General features: G+C 46.2%; 1 protein-coding gene across 3 annotated transcripts in view; it reads left to right on the forward strand.

The window, feature by feature from the left end:
• The window catches only part of LOC119460576 (uncharacterized), a 100,540-nt gene that overhangs the window by 35,265 nt on the left and 37,918 nt on the right, over positions 1-27,357 (forward strand). For all 3 annotated transcript variants that reach the window (XM_037721534.2, XM_037721536.2, XM_037721535.2), the window contains exons 2-8: positions 1,947-2,129; positions 7,163-7,303; positions 11,272-11,454; positions 13,086-13,229; positions 14,710-14,892; positions 15,949-16,080; positions 19,450-19,632. In XM_037721534.2, coding sequence (XP_037577462.1) covers positions 1,947-2,129; positions 7,163-7,303; positions 11,272-11,454; positions 13,086-13,229; positions 14,710-14,892; positions 15,949-16,080; positions 19,450-19,632 — 1,149 coding nt within the window. The remainder of the gene's footprint in view (positions 1-1,946; positions 2,130-7,162; positions 7,304-11,271; positions 11,455-13,085; positions 13,230-14,709; positions 14,893-15,948; positions 16,081-19,449; positions 19,633-27,357) is intronic.

A 27,357-nucleotide genomic window follows, 5' to 3' on the forward strand; every position in this document is an offset into this window, starting at 1 on the left:
GAATAAAGAAGCTGTCGATACTATACATTGAATTTAATGGCGCAAATTCGTCTTTGTCCGAGAATCACACGCGGGTTTCCTTTGTAGTTTTGTGCTACTCCCAGGCGGATGAAAGCTTTGCCTTTTCATGAAGCGTCTTCCAGCTTGAGGATTGCAGCAGAAGTGATTTACTCACCACGCGAATGTTCTGCGCGCGTTTGCGTGAACTTTAAATATGAGCACATACCTTACATTGACAGTGAAGAGATAGCAGGTGGTTATTTACAGCAGCAAGCCCCTGTCCACGCGATGATTTCTGGAAATTGCCAGAAATCATCGCTTAACTGGGATCACAAAACGACCCCGCTTTATTTACAGGCCTCCCGAACATGTTTCCTGCAAATCACTGCTGTACAAGCACGATACCGTTGTTTTCAGACATCGGCATAACTGATGTCTAAAGCCAGTAACAAACATGTTGTTGTGCCAAATATTGATAAAATTGTCTTTGTTCTGGATAAACTGCACTGCTCCACTACTTTAATTATTGACAGGTGGTATGATTTCTACGCACAGGGTCGATCGCAATTAGAACAGGCCCTAATGCTCACTAATGTTACTTCATATTGTCCAGAAAATCACCTCGTGAGATGTTATGATTACCGACTATATTAGTTTGCCCTGATGTATTTAGTAAAAAAAATCCAGCTTATACGCATGACTAAGCGATGAGCGTTTGTTCGCAAATTGGAATGAAATTGGCATGATCATGCTTCGGGAACGTTCAGCGCCGCTAGTGATGCACATTAATCACAGCTGGACACCCGACAGTTTGCTTGCTCGTGGACCACATATAGACCTCAATGTAGAATGATATTCAGGTAACGCCCTAGTGGTGTTTCGCCAATGAAATGAATAGTTCTTTAACCTGAATTTAGGAAGTCGTGTTACAGAAATCAGAGCTGGAAATATACGAGTAGGTTAATCGATTAATTTCATTATTAGGATTTAATGTCCGAAAGCAATTCAGTGTTACAGAGGACACAGTGCAAGGCTCCGGGTTAGTTTTGATTCCCTGAGGCTTTTTGATGTGCACGCAATGGTCGGTACACACAAGCATTACAGCTCCATGCCCCGTGAAATTGCGGTCATCGAAACCAGGTGTAACCGCTGAGCAACCGTAACCACTGAGCAACCGAAGTGCGTCCCTCCGTATGTCACGCCAGATTTTAGTTCATGAGCACTGTTGTACGCGCTGTGCTTTTTCTGTTACTTTGTGTGGCCCCTCTGAGTGTAGCTGGCACTATACCATTCTTCGCGTTTCGCGCCTTGCAAGGAGACGCCCTTATTGCTGCGATCCGAATATTTATAAATTTTCTTATAAATATATAGTAACATGAATTTTTCGCGCCATTTTCACCATCCAAACGACACCGAGTAATTAATGGTGATTCGGTTACGGTCACGCGCAACGTTGAACGCAGCGAAACGAAACACCTCACATTTATGAGCTCGTATGTTTTGCAACTTTAGGATTGTATTAGAAATCGCGGCATTAGAGCGCTGAGTGCATTGCTGCATTAGCTAAGACGCTGCCTGAAATCCACACTCAAGGTCTAATATGATTGGTTCGACCGCCATGGCCTTCCAGCTTGCTGCAAGGCCACGCGATGTGATGTGATGTTGGCTGCACGCAGTAACCTCACTACAGGTGAGCGAGAATGAAGGTTTCGCAACTCGTGTGAGAGCCCACTTCCCTGCATAGAGATGTTTTTTTTTTTCGCTCAAACAAATTCAATTGCTTCACGGCCTTCTGCAGGTGCTGCGTTTATTTGTATATTTAGGGAACAACTGCCCGGGACCGAAACCAGCAGCTGAAAAATCGTTACATACTTTATTTTACAAATAAAGGTGTTAATCTCATGTGAATCACACTCTTACTGTCTTTCTTTCTTTCCTACTGGCAGATACGAAGATCTGCAAAAACTGCGATGCCATCCTGGCTGAGTTGGAGCACATCAACGACGAAGCGGAGAAGTTCGGCGTCGCGTTCGTCAAGAACAGCGACCGGCCGACCGCAAAGAAGCTCGGCATCACCAAGTTCCCATCGCTCGTGTACTTCCGAAACAAGGAGCCCACCATCTACGAAGGTGAGACGCATGCGCTCGACAGATAAAGCCACCGTGCACGACACTGTGTTTTTTAAGCTGTTACTATACATGATTCAATTGGAGTATGTAGTTTTGTGCATCGGTGAATTAACCTCCTTAATGAAGTGAACCGATTAACACTATGTCTATAAACAGAACGCAGTTAGCTATTTATACATTGACGCACGGGGAATCCAAGAAGCTCAGGACACTCAAGGAAAGCAAGCAACAGCATTTTCTCGTCATTGTACAGCTACTGCGTAAACGAGAGCCCCACTCCCGAATTCTATATGTTCAGATAATTTCTGCGAATTTATCTGAACAGTGCTTATGAGGCGGTTCTGACTCTGAGCGCTGACTTCTCCTTATCTCGCAGGATGTATTAAATTCCATGGTATAGCCAATATTTACTGTTTCATGCAGAATACAGCGTGAGCATTTTTGGATGGTTTTCACAAATTTGCGTAAACCCGTACAGTGCTCAGCGACTGAAACGCGACATACGGACCGCATGGCGACCAGCGCTTTCCGCGCCACCAGTGAGCGCTTAGCGATCGCTGAGGGGCAAAATGCAGTCACTATGCGTCATCGAAACTTTCGCTTTCATTCGCTACAAAGACACATCATTGATGATAATGATTTAATGACATCCCCTTTGAAAGGGGGTGGTGACAGTCACCTTGCCTGCTTGATTTAATCAGTTATGCTACACATGTTTTCTTTTTTTATCTAGCACTTTTGTATACATCTCCTTAATCTTTTTCTTTTTTTCCCTTCAATATCTACTTTGTACCGCTACCTACGACTGTAAGAGATCAAATACTCCAATACTCTAAACGTCTCTTGCTTATCTCGTCTGCTGACCGGTTGATGCTTCCGTCCACTTTAAACCCAAGCGCTTCTGGAACGTGTACGCTACCTACGGTTCTCACTGGGTTCTCACTACGGTTCTCCCTTCGCATTCATGGTGATGATGATGATTTATTGGCATCCCCTTTGAAAAGGGGCGGCAACAAATAGTCACCTAGCCTGCTGGATTTTGAAGTTGAATTTATTTGCATCAGTAGGTATAGGTAGGTAGTAAACTTTATTGAGGTCCTGAAGTAGTCACCCCCCGTTTTCATGGAGGGAGGACCGCATCAGTAGTACAAAAAATAACAGGTTATCAGGTATACTATACATGTTCTTTATCTAGCATTTTTGCATACCTCTCATTATTACTTTTCTTTTTCAAAAATTTACCTTGTACCGCTACCTATGATTTTAAGAGATCATGTCGTATCAATCTTTTCCCTGCTTTTTTTTTCCACCAGTACTCTTACCGTATCTTGCTTATCAGCTCTTTAGCAGCGCCCTCCGGTGGCGCAAAAAAAGTACCGGCAGCTACGCGCTCCGATTATTGCGCTTCAATCGCTGAGCAATGTACTTCTCGTTTCATGTTCTCCGTTGCTAGAACAGACTCTTACTTTAACTGCACACATCCTCCACTCCAACTACCGGAGAAAGCAATAAAAGTTCGGTATGACGTTCGGCAGCCAATCACCAACAGCCAGTGAGATATGCTGCCGAAGTCATCGTTTTATGGTTGGAAAGCTTTCTGAATTCCACCCTTGATTTTTATTAGCTGCGTTTTTGCACGTTAATGGCATCGATATCATGACTTGGTCAAATCACAAGAACAAAAATTTCACAAGGAAAATGGCCAGTTATTATTATGAAATTGTATAATTTATTGACACAATTCGTTGGGGCATGAGTGCAGCGGAAACTTTCTCTTGAGCACGGTTGCTCGCAAAATAATTCTAATGCTATTTTATTTCTTCTCCTTTGTCACGAATATGTCACCAGCATTTTGTACGTTGACTATATTCCGAGCACGTTACCCAAGTACGCGAACTGCAGCGGTACTAGCCTATTTACTTAACCTTGCCCATACTAAACGGTCCCTGGTTAAAAGCACTGGTTAAAAAGGCCGCCTCGAGTGTTTAAACAAACCGTCAACGCGTTCCTTGTTTTCCTTTAGTTCCACACCATTGGAAACTGAGTAATCTTGCGAAAGCAGTGTTTATTGAGCTGTTTCTTTTGGGCTCTCGCCTTTTTTGAACAGCTTAACTCACCGAACATGGTGAATAGGCGGATGAGCGATTTCTGCATATGTATACGGACGTGGTGATAATTTAGCTAGATGTCATCTGTTCTCGCATGCTTGCAATCAGTTTAAAGAGGCGCGGGCACGGTGAACGCAAGACGCGCCTATATACGGGGTGTTTTATTTTATCATTAACAGAATTAAACAAAAAAATCGCCCGTGACATGCAGCACAATTCTACTTCTTGAGCTCGATTACTCTCAGAGGCAGACATTATTTGTACAAAAAGCGAATATTTGACTAATTAAACATTTTGCTAATTATCTCTTAAACGAATTAGTTTACACCACATATTGTAATTTACGAATTGTAGCCGGTAACGTTTAGAGTGATATCCATTTGGGACGAATTGTAAGGATGACACCAGTTTGCGTTCCCATAGTTTGTGATGGAATGCATTGGTGTTCCAGTAACTTTTGAGCTTCAGTGCAAAAAAAAAAAAAAATGCCGTTCTGTTAAAAAAGTGAGTGGAACAGCATTGCATTTTTACGGCAAATTTGACTGCGCTTATCTCATAACCGGTACTAGTTTCAAAATTTCTCCCAAGTGGATGTACCATGGAAAATCACTGGCTTCAATTCGTGTATTGCAATATGTACGCTAAAGTAATTAGTTGATAAGTTAATTAGTGATTTTTTAAGTATTCAATTATGCATACTGATTTTCAGTGAAAGTAATGTATACCTGTTCGAGTATTGCAGCTCAATAAGTAGATATGCCACAGGCGATATAAAAAAATTTGGTAACGTTAAAATAGAACATGCACATGGACATAGACATGTGTGTCTGTGTTCGGTTTTGTCTTTGCACTTTTCTTTCAGCTTGTCTTGAAGATACGCGCTTACGATAGTTATAGGTATGATAATCTCAAGATTATTTACTAGGCGTTCTTTCCTACCTTCTTTCACTTACTGGTTTAATTGTTTTCTCTAGAAAATTTGCCGCAGTATAAATATCCTGGTCTTATATTATCGCCAAAAATATTGAGCATATGCTGTGGGAATGCCAAGGGCTAACGAGTAGCAACGGGGAGACAGCCTCTAGCGAAAGCCTCCGCACGCGTTGGTGTGCTGTGCTGCTCAGCTCAGCCCCAGAAGATCAACTATGCCAGCGGGCCGACGACGCCGCCAGAACCCAAGGGCTCGTGGCAGGCGTCTAGGCAGGGTGAAGCCCACCCTATTAAGTTGCAGGACAAAAATAAAGTTTTTACCTACCTACCTATTGTCGAAGGGTTTGTGTTGGTCCCATCGCATTGAACACATGTGCAACCACGTGCTTAAAAAGCTAGTATACTTTCAACGTACCCTACATACGGCCCCTCTTAATATGCACGAGGCTCTTCACTTACAAAACAATATTTCGTCCAGTACTCGAGTATGGCTCGGTCGTATGGAAACAACACAAAAAATCTGACATCGACAAAATTGAGTCTGTCCAGAAGAAAGCCGTACATTTCATTTATCATCGCTACGACTGACACTTTTTTCACCTAGTTCCCATCTTTGCAATATTCGGCTTGCCACTCTCTCTTCCCGCCACCACGTCGGATCTTCGAACATGCTCTGAATAACTCTCTACGATTTCATCTACTCAACAGCTACATGACACCCGCTAGTCCTACATCCATTAAGCACGATCATGAGTTGAATGTCTCCTTTTCATCTCCGCACCGATGTGCTTAAATACAGTTTTTTGTCCGCCCTGTAGAACTCTGGGATGCCTTACCCGGCCATGTTCAGTCGTTATCGGCCGCTGAATTCTACATATTGTGAACCCCCTCAGCTTACTTTGCAGTGAACTTTTCCTTCTTTCTTTCTCTCTTTCTTTGTATCCCGTACTTCCTTCTCCTGCGATAGCCTTTTGGGGCTGCAGTATGTTGCATTAAATAAATAAATAAATAAATAAATAAATAAATAAATAAATAAATAAATAAATAAATAAATAAATAAATAAATAAATATGATAACAATGATACAGCAACGATGATCATGTTACAACGTTCAGCGCCGCTCTTCTGACAAGCAACGCTCTAGGCGGCTCGATGATATTGCTCTTTCAGTCTACAAGTACTGCGGTGGCGCGCAAATTATGAGCAGTAGAGGGCGACACTAAAAACTCTCCCTCTTTGTTTACCTCGGGGATTCTCTTTCTTCTCTCGCGTACTCGCGCCTCAAGCATGCATTCAAAGGGAGCCGCTTGTCAAGCGTGTTGGCAGAACTGTGGATGACGTAAGAGAAAATGTTATTTGTTAAGATAAGCTTCCTGCTTACCATTCCATCCACAGCCCCTTGTGACGGCGAAGAAAGAAATACAAAGAAAAGAACACTCGGCGGAAAATATGCTATTCGATAAACAAAAGACGCAGTAAAAGAGAGAGAGAGAGAGCGTAAGGGAGCAATGAGTAACTAAGGCCCAGTTCTTCCTTCTCTCCCCCCCCCCCCCCCCCTATCATTTTTTTTTTTCGCCGCGTTTTAGTGCCTTGCTGTTCAAACAAGCTTCACCGCCCAGTGAACGCCTGTGTACTCCTTGTCTGAAAAAACGTGCAGCGTCATAGGATGTAGAGCTAATGTAAACCACTCATGGTTCACATTGATTTACTATCTACAAAGTTGTGTCATGCGTAAGCATTTGAGAGGCCTCCGCAAAGTATACTACATATCGTAACTGACATGGCCGTTGTATCGTGGTCACGGGTGTAAAATAGCCCCGAGTAGTTCTTACGTAGCTGCAGAATGGCGCTGTGGTTGGCCGACGCCTGCTGCAGCTTTCCCAACGCTGCACCGTTGTAGCGAGGCAAAAACGACTTCCCGGGCTGAGCTCAGCTCGAGGCGTGCCTTTGTTGCCCTCCCGTACTTGACACCGCTGATGCGCGTTTCGCGTGCAGGTGACCTGATGGACGAAGAGAAAGTACTGGACTGGCTGACAAACTTGGAGGCCATGGAGCTGCCGGACCGGATAGAGGAGGTCAACGGAAAGATTCTCGACAGTCTCATCAAGGAGAGTCAATACCTGGCCGTCCTCTTCTGTGAGTCTTCCTTCGGCTGGTCTTTTTTTCTTTACTTTGTTTTGTTTTCATGCTCTCAAAATGTCCTTAAAGTGCCACTACTCAGAAAAATGAAGAGAAAAGAAAGAAAGGACGCCTGGGAGTTGTAGATAAAGTATGTGCGTAAGCGCCGCTTTCGCTGTTTTCTGCGAACACAGGAAACATATGAGAGAATCAAGAAATGTTCGCAGGATATCTCCTACATCCATAATCTACTTGGAAGTAGTCAAAAACTTAAAATAATAACGCGCTGACATATTTTTTTTTCTTCTTTGGCACCTGGTATAGCAATATAAATTCAGAGTTCTTCCCCCGGTTTTTTTTTTTTTTTCTTTTCCTTTTTCCACACCAGCGAGTGTTTTCGTGTAAGTGCTCACGTTTGAAAAAAAATCATACGAAATGTCACTAGTCGTGGGTGAACCGTCCGTCCGTCCATTAAGACGATCGCTTCCAAGATAGCACCCGCAGCAGCGAGCAAATTCACCTTCGTGCTGCCTCTCGCTTCGACGGAAACTAAGCGGCGAGAATACAGAGCAAACGAGGCTGTCAGCAGTCGGCGCTCTCTGTCGCCATCGCCGACTGCTTTCAAGATACGGCCCTCGCGGCCGCGCAGCGGCCGCCTGAGTGCGGTTGATCACACAGTTCATAATGGTTCGATGCGGATGGATAAGGCGCTAAAGAGCGATAACGGCTCATAATGATCGGAACGTCATCAGCGCACCTGGCGCAGCCACCTGCAGTAGTTTGCTTGCGTCTTCAATTCACCTTGCGCCGCTATTGACAGCAGTTGGCGTCGCCGCAGCGGTGTCGTTTGAAATGGTCGGATCAAGTTTCATAACACTGTTAATGACACCCGGCTCCGTGGAGATGACCAAGTGGCACAATGCTTACGCATACTTAGACAACTCCCAGAGGAGTTTCTGCGTAAATGTTTTAAAGCGAGCGCTACTTCATGCTTGAGATTTTATTGATTCATATAAATCAAAACACTTCTAAGAGAATCCAGTGCGGTCTTTGTTTTCAATTCTATATTTTTGGTAGATCAAAATATTATTTGTAATTAGGTTAATCTAAACACGAATGCGATTAATTTATAGAATTCACATCAGTCTTCCAAACGTTCACTTGGTGGACTGGCGGGGCTGATTGACTATAGCGTTTAACTGCGGAGTTGCACAGTATAACAGTATGCACAGTTATATTAAATTAAATAGAAGGGCGTGGGGGGCACGAGAGATCTCGTCCAACTAAACCTTGAGAACGATAGCATTCTTAGTAAACCCCGAAAATCACATGGCCCGACACGCTTACAACTATGGCATTTCAGCAGATGTCAACCTCATTAAGCATCATTTGAGTAAGAGACTGTTTCCACTATATTTGTTTGTCAATGAACGATTTGCATTGTTCAGTTGTGCCGATATCGTTCTCTATTTATACCGTGATTATCCGGGAGGTATTTTTAAGAGATGAATAGGTGCCTACACGAAGCCGGCCGTACGTACCAATATGCTTTCTGTAGGCGTGGCACCGCCGCTGCAGTTTAGTGAACAGCGGTTAACTAAACCAGTCGAAAACTACTCGCTGCTGGTAATTAAGCGACATCAATTATTTGCATTTTCACGCTCTCGTTGTCCTTGGATCGCTGTTTCCACCAAAGGACGTTCAATTCCAACGAAGTAGATGCTGTTATATAGACTGTGGTATAATGTAGCGATTGCTTTTGCCTTTCTTACCATTCACCGCTCGCCCGCAGAACCTGGTGATGATGTAGGCGGAGCGCTGTTCGTATCACTGACGAAGGGCGAAAAGGAAAATAATTGGGATAGAATTGTTATATTAGCCCGGCCGTGGTTCGCGTATTTCTGGACCAGCAGCCAAATTAGGCGAACGCGAGCAAGTGCTCGCGGAGGGAAAGAAGTCGGGCGCCACGAAGCACGCGAGAATGCGTGTTGCAGGACGCAACACCCCAGCGGGAGTGTCGTTAGCGCCGTGCGCGGACCGGAGATTAGGTGGCGTAAAGGAGGATCGCCGTTCCTGCAGGCTGAGCGGTGCGACGAAGATGGCAAGCGAACAACAAAGGGTGGAGGCGCTTAACAGGGACACGCCTTATTTCCTAGCCTCGTCGTATAGCTGGGGCAAAAGCGAGCGCCACCCTGCAGTCGATCGCAAACCGTTATTGCCACCTCGCGGCAACGACACGGCAGCGGAAGCGGTGGCGCTTAAGTGCACACCGTAGAATGTGGGCCACGAGGAAAGGTAACGGAAATAATTACAACGTGCATGGACTGCGGGAACCGGCAAAGCTTCGGCATAACTTACGAGTCGGTGTGATTCTCGATTGAGATGAAAATTTCAGTTATCACTGATACTTTCAAGTGTCATTTCTGTATGGCATTTACGTCGCTGAAGTTTATTTTTGATTAATGGTATATCCGGCCTTCCTGTGGAATCTTTTCCCAAGATCTCATCGTTTGGCAAACAACAACAACAACAACAACATTTCCTAACATCACCATTGTATACAGGCATGCGCTGAAAACAAGCGGGCTTCATTAGCTTTTTGAACACGCACAGTCAGACGTGTTCTTATTCAGCATTCTAGTGGTGGACGAGCTAATTTTGTAGTTTAAACCGTTTAGAGTTCAATTAATTTATATTTGTAAAGAAGTAACAAATTAAACAGATGTTCACAGGAAGATGTAGGCTTGAAAGGATCAATAGTGGTCGAGAAAGGAATTTCGCCGGAGTTGACGTTTCGACAAGGGAACTCGTCTCCTTGTCGAAACGTTGACTAGACTTATATTGAGACAAGTCCACCTGTCGAAATGTTGACTCTATTCCTCGTTCTACAACTGCTGATTATATGAATGAATAAGTCGTTTTTAAATCAACATCCGAGTATATTCGGCACTGTCATAGCGTGAAATCGAGGCCTTAGTTTCGCGAATGAAGAAGCACATTTGAAGCACCAGAAAGAACCACTTGTGGCACAATCTGGACAAGCATAACTCTAGCATCAACTTGTGCGCTAATGCGATTAACATTCTTGGGATAGTTGACGAATTTTCCGGTGTCTATGTCCAGATCTATCCCGCCAACTTGGGTCACTGGTTAGTCCACGGTCTAATGGGTAGCTGCTGTGCTGAGTGAACTGTGCTCGAAACGAGCCGTTGGACCAATCACTGAATCACACGTGCCACTAGGTATGTGCCGCATTTCAATGGACCATTTTGAAGCCAACTTGGGCGCGACATCGCTTAAAAGTTCTCTGGTGCAGGGCGGAATCAAATACCGCGTCATATAGTATATTCAGGCAATCCTGTCTGAATATATATACAGGGTGTCCCAACTATCATGCAGCAAGATTTAAAAATCTGCAAATGCCACGTAGCTGGACAGAACCAAGGTAACGCTGTTTTCCGTCGCTTGGAGATACTCGGAGTATTTTTGCATTACGCTTAATTAGATAATTATTCCTAATTAGTGAATCAACTTCTCAATTATTATAATTAGATTAAAAGTGTCAATGATAAAATTGTAGAGCAACATGAGAAACTCCCGATACAGCTTTCTATTGGTGAATGCGTGCGACATGAAAGTGTTCTTCCGAGTGTGAAATAAGCCCGCGAATACAGGCAAAATTGCCTCGAGTGGCCAGTCGCGCGGTACATACATACATATATAGATACATAGATAGATATCCCAGTGCGCGAACTATCCTAAGAATGCTGACGAATAAATAAATAAATAAATAAATAAATAAATAAATAAATAAATAAATAAATAAATAAATAAATAATAAATAAATAAATAATAAATAAATAAATAAATAAATAAATAAATAAATAAATAAATAAATAAATGCTAATCTCATTAACCTCAGGAGTCATCCCGAGAAGGTTTCTGTCGGAATTTTGTGTCTCAGCTTAGTGTGCCTCTCTGTGCAGATAAGCAGAAGCACAAGGAGTCCGAGGCGGTGCTCGCCGAACTCGAGAACATCGACGACGAGGCGGACGCACTAGGTATCGGCTTCGTCAAGATCTCCGAGACCGAGGTGGCTGAGGAGTTCGGCCTAGACCAGCTGCCGGCACTGGTCTACTACCGAAAGACCATCCCGCTACTTTACGACGGTGAGCTCCGCACAAGTGCCACGTGCCAGATATGCACCACGAGCATGCACGTCACTCGGCGAATCGGAATTCGGAGAATTTGTAACACATTTCAGCCAGCGCTAAAAAGACGCAGGGCCGAAAACCCACAGGCCACCTGTGCGCTTTTAGTTTTTGTCCAGCGCTGCTTTAAACCTCTCAATTCCGGGAATGCACACAACGTATATCGACTTTATTCACTGCTTGCGTGATTCCTTAGGCGTTCTTTTTTGGTACAGTTTCTGATCGACTGGCGCATTGGCTGCCATCTTGTGCGTTGTCACCATTGGAAAGTACCACTTCGTATACAAAGCTTCCTAACGTACGTTGCAAACGGTTTTGTGAATAAGGACCATGCGTTCGTAGCGCTGCTTCCTACTAGCAATGTGACAGTTCAGTCATCGGCTCCGTACTTCCGGCATTGTCCAGCAAGAGGTGAAAAAGAAAACAAGAAGGGGAAAAAAAAAAGAAAGAAAAGGTCTGGCTGTGAGAACAGAGCTTCCGCAGTCAGTTCATTGGTTAGATTACATGAAGAGCATCTGTACAGTGTTCGTCCCCCACATACTATCGTTCCCGTATGCAAATGCTAGTGCACAGTTCTCAGACGAGTTCCATACGTGAGCGTGTTTACATTATCTTTTTATGACAGTATGTTTTAAGCGCATACTGCAGACAGAGTGCATTTCACGATCAAGACATGCCCTGTTTACGCGATCACTGTCGTTCTTACAAGGTGAACTGAGCCGAGCACAGTGAACAAAGGTGCGAACTCAGATGCGTAAAAGCGTACACGTTTGTAGCCGTAACGTTTGTGCTGCTGTCAGCAGCTTTCGCGAAGCAATGAGCTTCGAGTGGCAAATTCCCGGCGTTTAGGTGAGCCCATTCGACGATCGAATTTCCTACCGACGTTTCGATCAATATTCGCGGTAGCCAAAACTTCAGACAGGAACATGACTGTCCGGCCTCCGCTCTCTATTCAAATGAGAGGCAATCAAGGAAGCTGCAACAGTTCCCTCTAAAACTATTTTGTACCTGAAACCGCTTTAAATGCCAGGGACGAAACAGCAGGCGATTTATTTTTATTTCTCTGATGATATTGTAAATGTAGGCGACTTCCGTCGCTGGCTTTTCCACAAAATTTGGCTGTCTAGTGAATATGCAAAAAATACACGAGGAAATGTGCAAAAAACAAAAAAAACAAAAAAAAAACATGCACGCAATGACCAGCACTTAGCGTTAACGGGCTTGAATCAATGAGCAGTGTATAGTGGGCGCGACAAGACACTATACATTGTGCACTTAAGTGTTCATGGGAGACAAAAACAACAACAAGCAATTGAAGAAAACAATGGCATTTACAAATTAAGTACCAATCATAAATGCAAGAAAGGAAAGCGTGGAATACATCGAAGAAGCAGGCGACGACGCATGAACTTACGTGTGGCTGGCTGGAGTCTTGTATTGAGATCATGCACCACCATAAATTTTCTCATCATTACTTTTTAATGCTGCTATAATCTTGAGGAGGTCAAAGCCAGCAAATGCATAACGTGACAATATTGCCTAAACGTAGACAATCTGCGCTGTGTAACCGGCCACCGTCTACGTCGCAGGTGATTTAAAGAACGAGGAGGACGTGCTCAAGTGGCTCCAGCAGTTCATGGACACTGGCGACGACGCGGACATCATCGAGGAGGTTTCCGCGGATGACATGGATGCGCTTATCGAGAAGACCGAGATCCTGGCCGTCTTCGTCTGTGAGTTGCCGTTTGCGCCATCTTAGCGTATACGCATCTCTGGCTTGTGGCGTTCTTTATACAGTTAAACTGCGCGCATTTGCAGCCGCGGCATCGGACGGAAGGGCATCTTCGCATGTTGACCGAAATGTTTGCAGCGGTTAGTACGAGCAACGTCATAGAATATTGTTATGGAGGCATCAATAAGTTTTTCTTGTGAGCAAATGTTTCATGTAGCAAGTTTGCATTTCTTGTTCGTTAGTTCTCTTTCGTGTTGGCTGCCGCAGCGCCTTTGCATCATTCACACCATTTAGCGTGGTGCACGCTCAAGCCATTTGGCCAACGCATGCTTAGGTCAACTGGATTGAGCGACCGCCTGCAGTTGTGATGTGCATCGTCTTGCGCGCAGTGGTCACTCACCCTCACTGTTTTCCTCCTTATTTCCGTTTCCACTGCATGCGGCGCGTCTTTCCATCTTTAAGCTACTGCAGACGCCCTATTCCCGCGTGTGCCTACATTTGTTTCTGACGCTTTTCCTTCACTTTTTTCCTCTTCCCATTCCTCAGTATAGCGTAACAATCCAGGACCAACATGGTTAACCCCCCCCTACTTGCATTTCTTCTTTTCTCCAGGCCGACATGACTTGTGAATCAGTTGAAGCTGCAAAAATTCTAAACAGTGAAACCAAACTTATATCATCTGAGGAATATTACGACAAGGAAATCATCTGGTTTCCAGCCCAGACTGCGAATTCACCGCCAACCCAAACCTTAACGAGTCTGCCCATCGCGTTGCGCGAGGACTCACAAACCGCGCCCGACTAGGGGGGGGGGGGGGGGGGGGGGGCTCTGGCCGAGGAGGAGATGGAATGGATGGATAGGGCTAGACTTTTCTCATTCAGTGACATTACCCAATTCTACAGAAAGTCGAGGTGTATATATCCACCTCCTAACCCAAAATTAAACAGGTCTCAGGCGGTTGACTGGAGGAGACTTCAAACTAGAACTTACACGAACCCGGTACATCTTAACCGCATGTTTCCAGATTTATACCCTGAGGCCAAATGTAAGTTATGTAATGATAGAGTAGCCACCCTAGAACACATACCCTGGGATTGTGAAATAGTTCAGAGGAGAATTGCAGTCCCCCCGGATGAACTAAGGGCGCGCTAGAGAACCGCACTGACTAGCTCTGATCTTCAGGACCAACTTTGGGCCATCCAGCAAGCTCGGGAAGCTACCGAGAGACAGGGTCTCTCTACTGCCCCCGGCGCGGCCTAGACCCAGGCCATCAATTTGCCGCATATTTATTAAAGTTGACTCACTCACAGATACTCTCGAACTGGACACGTGTTCGGCCGCAGACATCGCGCTGTATACTACGTGGTGGTACCGTCATAAATCATCTCACAGATAATCAGTCACAGATGCACCTTTAGAAAAAAACAAAACAAAAAAACTAGAGTACTAAATAAACTGGCACATTTTGCTTGTTCCTGCAGACGACTCGAACGACATAAAGAGTAAAAAGATCCTGGAGGAGCTGGAGGCGATCGACGACGACGCCGACCAGCACGGCATCCCGTTCGTCAAGACGGACGACGTGGAGTTTGCCAAGAAGTACGGCTGGGACACGCTGCCCATCCTGATATACTTCGAGAACGAGGTGCCCACCGTGTTCAAGGGTGAGCACACACGCTCAACAGAGGAGTGCATGGATAGATTTTGGTGCATTTAGTGCGGGCCCACCTGTCCCAGAACCAATTGTGCCTTCCTTGCTTACTTAAGGGACACTAGCGAGAGACACTGAATCAGTTTATATACGTATAAAATATTCTTCAAGAACTATACTCCCGTTTAATTGGTGGCAATAGGTGGATTAATAAAGGGGAAATTACCGTCAAATTTTAATTTTTGAATTTCACGCTGAAACCCCAGTGCAGGTACGTCGGTGTGACGTCCCATATTGAAAATCATTTTATCGCATTTCAGCCTTTGTGGTTCAGTAAAAGTTATTGAAAGTTCTTTAATAAAGTCTTTGACTGTATTAAAATACGACGCAGTCCCATTCGTTTTTACTGATAAAAAGTTAACTACGCCAGAGCAGACGACGTAGTTAACTTTGATGTCCGTGACGTCACGGAGAGCTGGTGCGGGAATTTCAAGGCGGCGTGGTCACCCGTCCTTCGTTTGTGCCAAGCGTCTTCTCGACGCAAGAGTGGCCTTTGCGGCAAGGGTGATTTACTAACGCTGAAATCGCTTTTCTCTTCAGTGTCCCTTTAAGGCAGTGCGTTTACCATAAAATGCCGGAGCCATAGACATCGTGAAATCGAGTTTCATTAAAAATAAACAAAAGAACACTGATACCAAGAAGCCATTGCCGTTAATGAAAATTTCACTGTAAACTTGTACGTTTTCCGCACGCAACGCGACAGCTGACAACTGCCGGACCTTGTAATATTACGCATACACGCGTAAACTGACACACGATGCCACTTACTGAACTGAAAACACTGAGGTTTGCTTGGGTCGCCTCCGGCTGTAGTAGGAAGTTATCATTTAACTTTGGTCCTTCCGGCAAGCTCATGGAAATGTCGGTCATCTTGGTGATGGACGACTGAGCAGATATTTGACTCTTATAATTTTAGCATTGCCGTTTGACAATACGTGACAAGCATGAACCGATATGAGCTTGCGCGGAGTGTAAATGCATCGTGCGCGATTACTTTACCCGCATCCAGGGGACCTGACCAACGAGGAGAAAGTGCTGAGCTGGCTGGTGGAGCAGAAGATGAAGGACGAGATCGAGGACGTGTCCGAGGACGTTTTCGACGAGCTCGTCGAGAAGGCTGACTATCTCGCGGTACTTTTTTGTAGGTTCTAACTCAGTCATCACAACAACCGCCTCACTAATACTGCCTCGCGTAACGCTTTTTTATGGCCCAGTTATACAGAACAAAGAGTTTGGACCGAGTTTTTTGCCGTGCCAGTTGTGGAGCTCGTCTGCAAGGGTCTGCCCTGCCGAGAGACACATTTTTTGAGAACTAGCAGATGGATCCGACCCCTACGAGTGATTAACATAATGGAGTTCCTTTTTTTTTTAATATGATGTCAACGTTCCTTAGTTTCTCTGTGCATCAGAGGTTATGCCACAGTTTGTTCCCCTTGAGTGGTTGAACTGATGTCTCGTATGTAGAAATTTGAGACCTACGGAAGGTTCTGCAACTGGCATGTCCAAGATCTTCTCGCCTGAAAGCATTAGGATAAGCATTGCTTTCCGACGCGGCCCCGTGAAACAGGAGCGCTGCGCTTAAGCTTTGTTAAAAAATGCAAATATTGGCGCAGATATGGACATGTACCCAAGATTGTTTATAAGTCACTCTTCTGCCGTCAAGAAGACAGCACAGCACGGTGCTTTGGTTGTATGCTACGGAAGCAGCAGTGAACTAAAGCCCGGAAAGGCCGCTTGATTGTTATAAGTAAATGGTAAAAAAGTGCGAAGCATAACACAGACACGATAGAGAGATGGAAAAGCGGTCGAGTCGCAATAGATTTATTCGGTAAATAAAAAATAAAGCCTGAATTCCGTGGTAGAGATTGCATAAAATCAAGGTGCATAAAGTGAAGTCGAGAACAGCAATACGTACAGGACCCTTCTAATGAGAAAACTAAAAATAAATCAACAACTATCACAGGAGCCGTTCGGATAAATGGAATTCATCGTCTTTCAGTCACAATGTCGTGACGTTCGGTTAATGTAATTGTTTGCTTGAACAACACATCTTTGTAAGCCGTAAGGGCCCAGCACTCATGACATAAAAAGTCCCATTCGGTCGAAGCGGGAGGGCCTATACACTTTGCTGACTACATTGGTTACGGCCACTATTCAGTGCGTGGGCCGCTCTGTCTGATAAATGTTAAATATTTTAATGATCTTTAACACGTTTTGAGTGCTTCTTTAAAAAATATCAGGGCTTTTATTCCCAAGAAAGTTCTTAAACTAAAACTGTTCGTAAGAGTAGATGCCAAACTAACCGTGATGTTTTTGCCAAAGACGGCTGACCATTTGTAAAAAGCGCTTGCGAATGAAAATCCTCGTAAATTAGGCACGTTTCTCATAACAAGCTTCAAGCTTAGTTAACTCTCGCCCAGGTGTTTATTCGAAGAACTTTCAGAGCGTAGCCACAGAAAGTAATGATCTTGTTCTGGCTTTCTTTATGCAAGTTTAAAATCAGGAAGGGGGCTGACAGGTTTGAGCAGCACACTGTGTTATAAATGTTATAAACAGGGTCTCAGAAAGGCGGGCCAACGTTTCGATAGCGGGACCTATCTTCGTTCTATTCTATCGTTTGTCGTGCCCATGACGGCAACCAGGAGCGGTGAATGATACATGTCGTATTTCAACGCTTTCGAATGTTGTATACCTCAAGCAAAGACAATTTCGAAGATAGGTCCTCCTATCGAAACGTAGGCCGGCCATTCTGAGGCACCTTAACCCTGCTTATAACATTCATGCCACTTTATGCAAGATGGAGTTTAGGAGTGTGCGCACTTGAAGTTCTTCCTGCGGAATCAGTAAAGACACGTTGTAACCAAGTATGTCGTAAAACGGCAGTCGAGCTGAAAGTACTGCTGTGATATTTTATTGTTTTATGACATGGGACGGGACTCAAAGCATTTTGCACGCTAGAGTACCCCGTCGCACGCTAGAGTACCCCGAAATAACAGATGCCGGTAAAACATACGTTAGCGAAGGCGACCCGCATTTGGCAAACAGTCCTTAAGAACGAAAAGCTTCGGGAACTAGATCCCAGTCTTTTTCTTTTCTGCACAACTTTTTGCTGTATACCTGGAACTGAGCACTTTTAATGCGTCTTTATATTTTTTATGCACCACAAACGTGTTGCAGCTACATCGGTTTATCTTCTGTATTGCACCGCCTCGCAACAATGTCTTTTTGTCATCGAGAAAGGGCATAGAGAGAAGTATCGGGTGTATTGCCTCTCTCTTGCAGTCTTAGCGTGTTTCTTTTGAGGGCATTTGACTTTGCTACTGTTGTGTGCAATTGACTTTTGCTCTCTTTTTTACCAAAGTGTGCCTCGGGCCTGTTTAATTTTCACAAATTAAATATTTCGAAGTAGCAATCGCAAGACGTTAAAAAATACAGGCTGCAGCGCTCAATTGATCTTTCTGCATCATTTTCAATCAAACAACGGCATTCTTTAGGCTGACTGTCACCGCCATATTTTTATGCATAATTTTCTGGCAGTTAAGTTTACTTATGTCATTTATCATTCATGCACCTGCACTTTAAAGGCGAATGACAGTATCGCATCTACAACTTAGATGACAAAATGTCCTGCAACTTATTCGAAATCTTATGCGGTATCAGTGCCGACAGCATGCGATGAATTTTCCACATGAGATAGCTTGCGCGCCGGGTGCATGCACCCGAGAAGTTTTATCAAGCTATACAATTATTTTTCGCTCAAGCGACGTCACCGGGCATCACGAAAAAAAAAAAAAAACACTTGTGCATTGTTCTCCCGTTCCGGTGCACAAACGGCTGCATTGCGCTCGTCGCTAGTGGCAAAGTGCTTAGCGTTTTGGGGAGACGTGCTGTTTAGGTGAAAACAGCTCAGCATACAAGCATGTAAAGCTACAGGAGAACGGAGGCAGATGAGGGTGAAAATATTCATCGCGTGAGAGGATCAACTTCGGGCACGTCTTCAAACCGATAAAGAATCAACAGAAAAAGCGCTTTTTAAGACGTAGGCACATGTCTCTGCCCCAGCGAGGGCTCTTCCTGTTCGTCTTATAACCAATGCGATACAGCTTGAATGATAGGACTACGGAGCGCATATCCTGGACTGTAAAGATCATTCGCTATTCGAGCCAGCTCTGTCTGTCCAGGTGACGTCTCGACAAGGGCACTAGTCTTCATCAGTGCAGCAACTGCTAAGGAAAGCAGCTGCTGTCCTGACTAAGACAAGTCCCCTTTGCCGAAACGTTGGCTTCAGCGACATTGCTTGCTCAGCCACTCATGATCACTTCAGGCCTGCACCTTCCTGTGAATATCTGTCTTGCTCAGATGACACCTTGTAGTTTTTTTTGACGCTGTAGAGAGCGAACGGTCGTTCACTTACGGCAGACGGTAGAGTGTGTCTCTCTTTGTCTTGTCTCTGTCCCCTCTCCTCTTTCCCCCCTCTCCTGCTCGGATGTTGTGCTCTACGGTGCCGCAGACAAGAAAGGGGACGCCAAGTGCGAAAAGGTTCTCAAGGAGCTGGAGAATATCGACGACGAGTTAGACACGCACGACATCGCCTTCGTGAAGATCGACGACGAGGACGTCATTAAGGAGTACGGCATCGACGCCGTGCCGCAGCTCATCTACTTCGAGGACTCGATACCGAACTTCTATTCCGGTGAGTTGCCAGCTCTCGAGAACCGGTGGACGGGGCCCCGCATTCGATAGCGCGAACGACGCCGGTGTCAGTGACAGACGACGTCTCTGCCCTGCAATGCGTTATACGGTGCAATACGAAACATAACTTTCCGGGTGACCTCCAAGTGCTAGCTACGGATGCTACAGGCGTATCTAGCCTTGAAAACAGTATTGAATATGCTTTGCACGAAGGCGTATAGTTTCAAGCATAACTTAGTAAAGCTCCAATTAGGGCTAGTACGTTAGTTATATCCATACTTTGTTTGTACAGCCAACCGGACACTTGATCTGGCTAACCTCTCCCTTTCACCTCTTTTCTCTCTCTCTCGTTCATATATACCCTCTAGGCGATATTCCCGCTGTTTCTTTGAAATCCGCAGCTTCAAGAATTGAGCTGTAAGCTGAAAGGAAAAGCTGTCATTCACCCAAAAGCAGCTTCATATTATAGTCTGGTCGACGACACCTGTCCTTTTTATGAAACTATAGCTCTACCTTACGCGCTATGTGGATCTGTCATCGATGACACGGCTACGAAAGCGCTCGAAGCGGGCTCCCTTGATTTGTTTAACATGGGGAGCGCACAAAGTGAAAGAACATAGAAGATTACATGAGCAAGACACGCAAATTCCCAGCAAGAAGTGCTCCAAAGCATTTCATGGAGACATGGTTTCAAACGGAACAGTAATATACGGGCAACATTTTAAAGTACGCGATATAATTGTACGAAACTGAAATATTTATTGCAACTATTCAAAAGAAACAGCTTCGCTGGAAATCGAGTTGTATCTGCTGTCTTTTTTTTTTCTTGCGAATATTGCAAGTCATTTATGTTGATTGCACTTAATACGATTACCTAAACTAGCGATACACAAATGCTGTAGACTTAAACACTAACTACAATTCTTTGGTTAATTATTAAAACTGTTTGTAGCAAATGTGAATCTGTTGTGCGCGCTGTACTGCTGCTACTGGGCGGGATCAGGGACCTCTGGTGAGGCACCCATTGCCTTTTAATGCGAAAGCGTTAAGGGCCCCGTGTCGCAGAAAATCCGGCGTCGGTGTCGGCGCCGGCGTTAAGCATCGGCGTCTGGCAGAAATAATCATGCCGAACCACATCATCCCGAACCACCCCGACCGGGCGGGCTCTTCGCGTGGCGCAAGGCATTAGTGAACAAAAATTGAATTTCTCAAAGTAAAATCTGTCAGAAAAATCATAAAGTACGACTAAACCACAACGTACACACGTGATAGCATCGGATTGTAATTTGAATATATATATATATATATATACGAGAAAGAATCCTGATAAGCAGCCAGGGATCTTCGAATGCTATCACGTTCAGCTTTTAAAGGCGAAGCTTAAGCGTCCTCCAATTCTGATGGTGTTTCGCTGTACTTTGGTTCTAGGCAACATTGAGACAGACAGACAGACAGACAAATAACTTTATTCACTAGGTCCAGAGAAGCCCTGCCCTAGGGCAGAGCTGCGGGCCGCTCCCACGTGGGGACGGGTGAGCCGAGCCTAACCGCCGCATCGTGGGCTCTCTGGACAGCCCAAGTTTGTCGTGAAAGTTCTGAACTCTGGATGGCAGAGCTCCATTCTTCTTCCGTGATGCGATTGGGTCCCTGTAACGAGGGGCGTCGCCAGAGCATGTGTTCTAAATTGCTAACAGCCGCACAGTCGGGGCAAGTAGAGCTAAAAGCCTATGGAGTGATCGAATGAAAAAGGGCTAGGTAGGGATAGGACTTAGTCTGAAGCATGCGTAAAGTGGACGACAGAGGTCTAGCCAGTTTGCTATGCGGGGGAGGATAAATCCTCCCACCGAGGTGATAGTGCTTAGTGATTTTGTTGAAAGTAGCGAGAGTGTCCCGAAACTCGAGAACCCCGGCCTCTGAGCTCGCCCTTCCTCCCGCGCGGTGGGTTAGTGCGCGCGCTTGGGAGTGGGCGATGTCATTCAGATTGGGCAAGGAGTCAAGTTGGGGGCCGAGGTGCGCCGGAAACCACGTGATGGTGTGCGTAGACATGATCTTGTTCTTGAGAATCTTGTGAGCATCCTCAGCAATGGACCCCGAAGCGAAAGCCCTTACCGCCAATCTCGAATCAGTGAAGATTTGTGTTTTGCTGTTATCTATAGGAGTGCCATAGCAATTGCGACCTGCTCCGCTCTGGATGGAGTTGAGCACTTCAGGGAAGCTGCATTCACTATCTGTCCGTTGTGATCAACGATGGCAGTGGCGAAGTTAGACGACTGTCCATATTGGGCAGCGTCGACAAAACATGCCGAGTGGGGATCGTCTTTGATACTCTTGAGGAGGGCGAGGGCTCTTGCCCGGCGTCTGCCTACGTTGTGTTGAGGATGAACATTACGGGGAAACGGTGTGACTCGTATATTATTCCTTTGATCTTCGGAGATTTCATATTTCCGTTCTTCCATGAGTATAGGGTTGATCCCAAGAACCGCCAGGATCTTCTTTCCAACCGGGGTGCAGGATAGACGAGCCAGTTGGGCCGACTCCTAGGCCTCGATCATTTCGTCTAATGTGTTGTGCACTCCTAGTTGCATGAGGAGGTCCGTGCTCGCCCGTAACGGAATGCCTAGTGCATGGCTGCCACATAAACTATGTGACTCATGAGGAAGGCGTGGAATAACCTGAGGAGGTTGTCTTCCTGAAGGCCTCCACACCTATTCGAGACGCTGTTGATGAGCCTGATCATGTTCTCGGTCTTGGCTGTGAGCTTGTTGAGCGTCGTATTGTTACTGCCGTTGGATTCGATGAACATGCCCAGGACCCGAATGGTGTCTACTCTGGGGATGGTACGGCCGCTTTTAGTGTAGAGTTTTATGTCTATTTCAGACAACGGTTTCCAGCCTCTAGGTTTGGGACCTCTCCTGACTGGCCTGTAGAGGAGGAGCTCAGACTTGCTCGGGGAGCATCTAAGCCCCGTACTTTCCAGGTATATATCTCTGATCTACAGCCTCCTGCAAGCCTAATTCAACATCTCCTTCGTTTCCTCCGGTGCACCAGATTGTTATGTCATCGGCGTAGAGCGTGTGATTAATCCCTTCTATGTTGGAGAGCCTTCCCGATAGTTTCTTCATGGCAATGTTAAAAAGTAGTGGTGAGACTACCGCTCCTTATGGCGTGCCTCTGGGGCCCAAACTGAAATTGTCAGACTGGAGGTCACCAATTTTGAGCGTGGCCTTGCGATCCCTGAGAAATGAACTTATGTATCTGTGGAAGGCTTCTCCCAAATTGAGCTCTGAGATAGAGTTCAGAATGTGCGCATGGGATACATTGTCGAACGCCTTCTCCAGGTCTAGGCCTAAGATGCCTCTTATATCTCTTGTGGTGTTGTCAATGATTTGACACTTGATGAGCTTCATCACGTCCTGCGTTGACAAGGCCGGACGAAAGCCGATCATGTTGTAGGGGAACAATCCTTGTTTCTCGATGTGCTTCGAGATGCGGTTGTGTATTACATGTTCCGCCACCTTTGCCACGCAGGCCGTGAGTGAAATGGGTCTGAGGTTTGTGAGACTCGAGGGTCTTCCAGGCTTTGGGATGAGGATGACCGAGGCCATTTTCCAGGACTGCGGGACAACCCCTCGTTCCCATGTTGCATTTATATCCTCTGTCAACCATTCTATGGAACCGTCGTCCAGGTTTCTGAGGGCCCGGTTGGGGATGTCATCAGGACCAGGGGCTGACCTGCCATTTAGTTTCTGGAGGGCTTCCCTTACTTCGCATGACTTGAAGGGAACATCTAGCTCGGGGCAAGATGAGCCTTTGTAGGGCGGATAGTCTTCGTCACTCGAGCTGCCCAGCGGCAGGTACTTGCGAGCGAGTCTTTCGAGTACGGTCTCTACCGCCTCTGATTGTAATGCCTCGTGGAGAACCTTCGCTATCACTTGTCTTTGATTCGACTTGGTATTGGTGTCATCGAGTAAATGCTTGAGTAGGTTCCATTTAGCTCCAACTCTCATCTGACCATCTGCTGAATTGCAGACCTCATCCCACTGTTGTCTGCTCAGGGTTTGGCAGTGATCTTCTATAGTTTTGTTGAGCTCAGCGATCTTTTTTCGGAGCCTTCGGTTGAGTTTCTGCCCTTTCCATATGTTTAACAGTGACTTTTTAGCTTCTAGAAAATGAGCGAGGCGGCTATCCATCCTGTCCACCTCCAGTTCAATCTGGACTTTCTTTGTCACCGCCCTGATATCTTCTTTTAACTGTTCAGCCCACTGCTCTAGACTAAGTGCTGAGTCCTGTGTTTGTGCTCGCTCCTCCCTAATCTTGCGAAAGGAGTCCCAATCGGTAATAGTGAACTCTTTGAGGTTCCCGCTTCTCACGTTGACGCAGGTGGCCAGGATATTGTGATCGCTGCCCAGGTCCACGTGCAGGTTGGACCAAGAGGCGGACTCTACATTCCGTATGAAAAGGAGGTCAGGCGTGGTATCCCTAGAGCAGGAGTTGCCGATCCTGGTAGGAAAAGCCGGATCTGTTATAAGTGTGAGATTATTATTGACTGTGGCTTGCCATAGGTCACTGCCCTTGCGGTTAGCTTGTGGGTACCCCCATGCTTGATGCGGAGCGTTGAAGTCTCCGGCCACCAGGAGTGGGAATGTCTTGGCCTTGCTAACGGCTCTGTTGATGATTGCCGCGAATCTTTGCCTGAGGTCTTTGGGTGTACTGTATATGTTGAGTATAAATACACTTGCCTTGAACTGTCCGCTGGGGATGATTTCCACGAGCGAGTGTTCAACCTTATTGGATTCAAGATTGAGATCGCGGACTATGAACGTACATTTGTTGGTGACTAACGTGCTGATGCCCCTTTTCCCATCTCCATACCGGGTATGTGATTTATAGCCCGGTAGGGTGACCGTATCCGTGAGCGTTTCTTGTAATAAGATGACATGCGGCTTTTCCGGGTGGGAGCGAATGAACTGCTGGAGGACGTTCTTTTTACGATGGAGTCCCCTATAGTTCCACTGCCAGACATTAATTACCCTGTGATGTGCCGCCATGGTGGTACATAGTAGTTGGCTTGTCTTATAAAGTGCTGCGCAGAGCAGCCGCTGCCGACCTTTCAGTGTCGCTAGTATTCAGTTTGTCCGTCGACGTAATTGGAGCTGTTGCCGAAACCTGGCGCTCCAGATTATCGCATCTGACCCCTAGTGCTCTGACCGCCTCCGCGAGTTTGTCGATTACAATTTGAACTTTTTCGAGGGATTCGTCAATTTTATCTATCGTCTTTTCCAATTTACGGACACTGGCGCTGTTGTCTAAGGCATGAACCACCAACGCCCTCTTCTTGGGTAGACCATTGGCAGTCGGTTCCGCTACTGGGATCTCCATGGGCGTTTCTGCAGCTACTGGGATCTCCATGGGAGTTTGTGCCGCAGGGGCCTGAGTGGGTTGAACCATCTCTCGCTTGTAAGCCTTTTTCAGTTCTGCAATTTCTGCTCTAAGCTGCTCCATTGGGCATTTCAACGAAGCGTTTTCTTTTTCCAACTGTGCTATCCTATTATGCTCTGGCTTGACCCCCGTTACCTTTTTCGGTGATTCTTTGACCCGATCAGCCCATTTGGTACCACGATTAGCAGGTTCCTGGATCTGGACTCTTGGTCCCCTAGAACGGGAGCGGCCCCTTGAGCGGGAGCGGGTTCTCGAAGCCCTGCGGCCCCTGGAAGAGGCACGGTCCTTGCAGCCGCCATCGTCGCTGCCGTGGTCTCGGGATCGGCTCCTGGATCTGTGCGAGCTGCTTAGGGCCGGCTTGAGAGGGGTTGGTGACCTAGTTGATAGGTTGGATTGGTCACGGCTGCGCCGTTGTCTTCTCCGTTGTCTAACGACGAACGGAATTTGATACCTTTGCTGGTAGGTTCTGTCAGCCATGGGATGAGGGCCCCCGCAGAGGGTTCCGTACGCAAGCGAGCACAGTGAAAAGAGTCAGAGTCGGGAGTAAACAAAAAACAAGATATTTATCGGATGATAAATACACACAGATTAATAAAATCCAATAATAAAGAAAACACAAGACAGACTAACACACCTGAACTTAATATAACACAATGATGAAGACAATAAATGCGAGCAATTAACAGTAGATATACAAATGAATCAGTGCGAGGATCAAATACACAATACACTTAACAACATTTCGCTAAAACAACGTCCAAAAGAAATCAAAGTTCAAAAGAAAACGAATGGTGTCATACGCATGGCCGGGCAGCAGCAGCAAGTCCATAAACCGTGGAAGTCGGTGCACAAAGCTTTCCCGAAGAATGCTGGCGGCCGATCTTGTCGAGGTGGATGCGAATTGCTGGGCTGGGTTTCCCGGGAGTCTAGATTTGACGTCTTCTCTCAAGCAGGTTGAGCTAACTTGAGGTGAACTACCGTGAGCTTCGTTGCAGACGCTGGTTTGACGTCTCGTACGTCAACAAGTTCCTCGGAGTTCCGACGTGGCCAGGCGGCCCAGGCGATACTGGACGGCACTAGCCCCCCAATGGCTTCTCAGTAGCGCATAGGTTCAGCTTCTAGACTAATCAGCAGGGCCGAAAACATGCGCTTAAATAGCCTCTCCTTTCCCTAGTTCCCTAGGTAGGGAAACTGCCGCTATGTAGCGTTCTCCGAATTCAGCTCTCTTAGCTCACAACAATATTGGCCGCGCCCTTTCACCATGGACGAAGAACCGCAGATTATCCTCTCTCCCAATGTCAAGGGCCAAGGTCGAGCCCGGCACTACCACGTGGCCGTACACGCACACCTCGGGGTCCGTAATCGGCGTGTCGCGTCTGGAATCGAGATGGCAGTCCGAGCGGCCACGACGCTTTTGACGCCCGTAATTCGGCGAGTCGATGTCGAATGCATTATACGCTGCACAGTCAGGAGCCCGCGTTTTTGACGCTCGTAATTCGGCGTGCACTTCGGTGTACATTCGTGTTTATCGTCCGGGTTGCTCCCACCACAGCCGTGGCAGATTGCATTTTCAGGGGTTGGGCAAACGTCGGCTCTGTGACCGAGCCTTCCACATGCATAGCAAACGTCAATTTGTCTGCGAAACAGTGAGCATTTGACCAAACTCGGACAGCATTTTACATAGTCCGGGACTTTGAGTCCATCAAACAGGATTACTACCGTGCTTGTTTTCTTGATTCTTCTCACCTCGAGGGCGCTTGGATTCTTGGGTTGAATGATGAGGCGTTTGAGCTCCTCCCGCTCGATGGTTGGATCAATGTCGCGAATAACTCCCTTGCACGAGTTTTCTGGAGCAGCCAAATAGGCACTGACTTCGTAACTTGCTTGTCCCATAAGTATCGCTTTCACATCGGCGTAGGCCATGGCGTTGCGCTTTGATGGTGTGCTTGCTACCAATATGTTTTGCACCATGTTCGGACATATGATATCCTCCGCCGTATCCGCCTCCGTATAAGCCTAGCGGCGGTAGTGAGGGCTGGGCAACTCTGAGGTTGCCCATCTTCCTGATGTCCAGTCTTCCACGGGGGACAGATTATGACTCGAACGTGCTCTTTCGGTAGTGGAGGCAGTCTGGAAGCAGTGGTGAGCCGTTTCTTAACACTCGCCGGAGCCGGGCTTTTGTTCCCGCCACGTGGCGTGTCGGAGGCTCGGCCGCCCTGCTCGATCGGGTTCTTGCTGGTGGATTTTCGCTTGTATAATGCCGTGGTCCACCCAGCACGTTCACTGA

The sequence above is a fragment of the Dermacentor silvarum genome, chromosome 8, assembly GCF_013339745.2.
Source record: "Dermacentor silvarum isolate Dsil-2018 chromosome 8, BIME_Dsil_1.4, whole genome shotgun sequence".
Lineage (NCBI taxonomy): Eukaryota > Metazoa > Arthropoda > Arachnida > Ixodida > Ixodidae > Dermacentor > Dermacentor silvarum.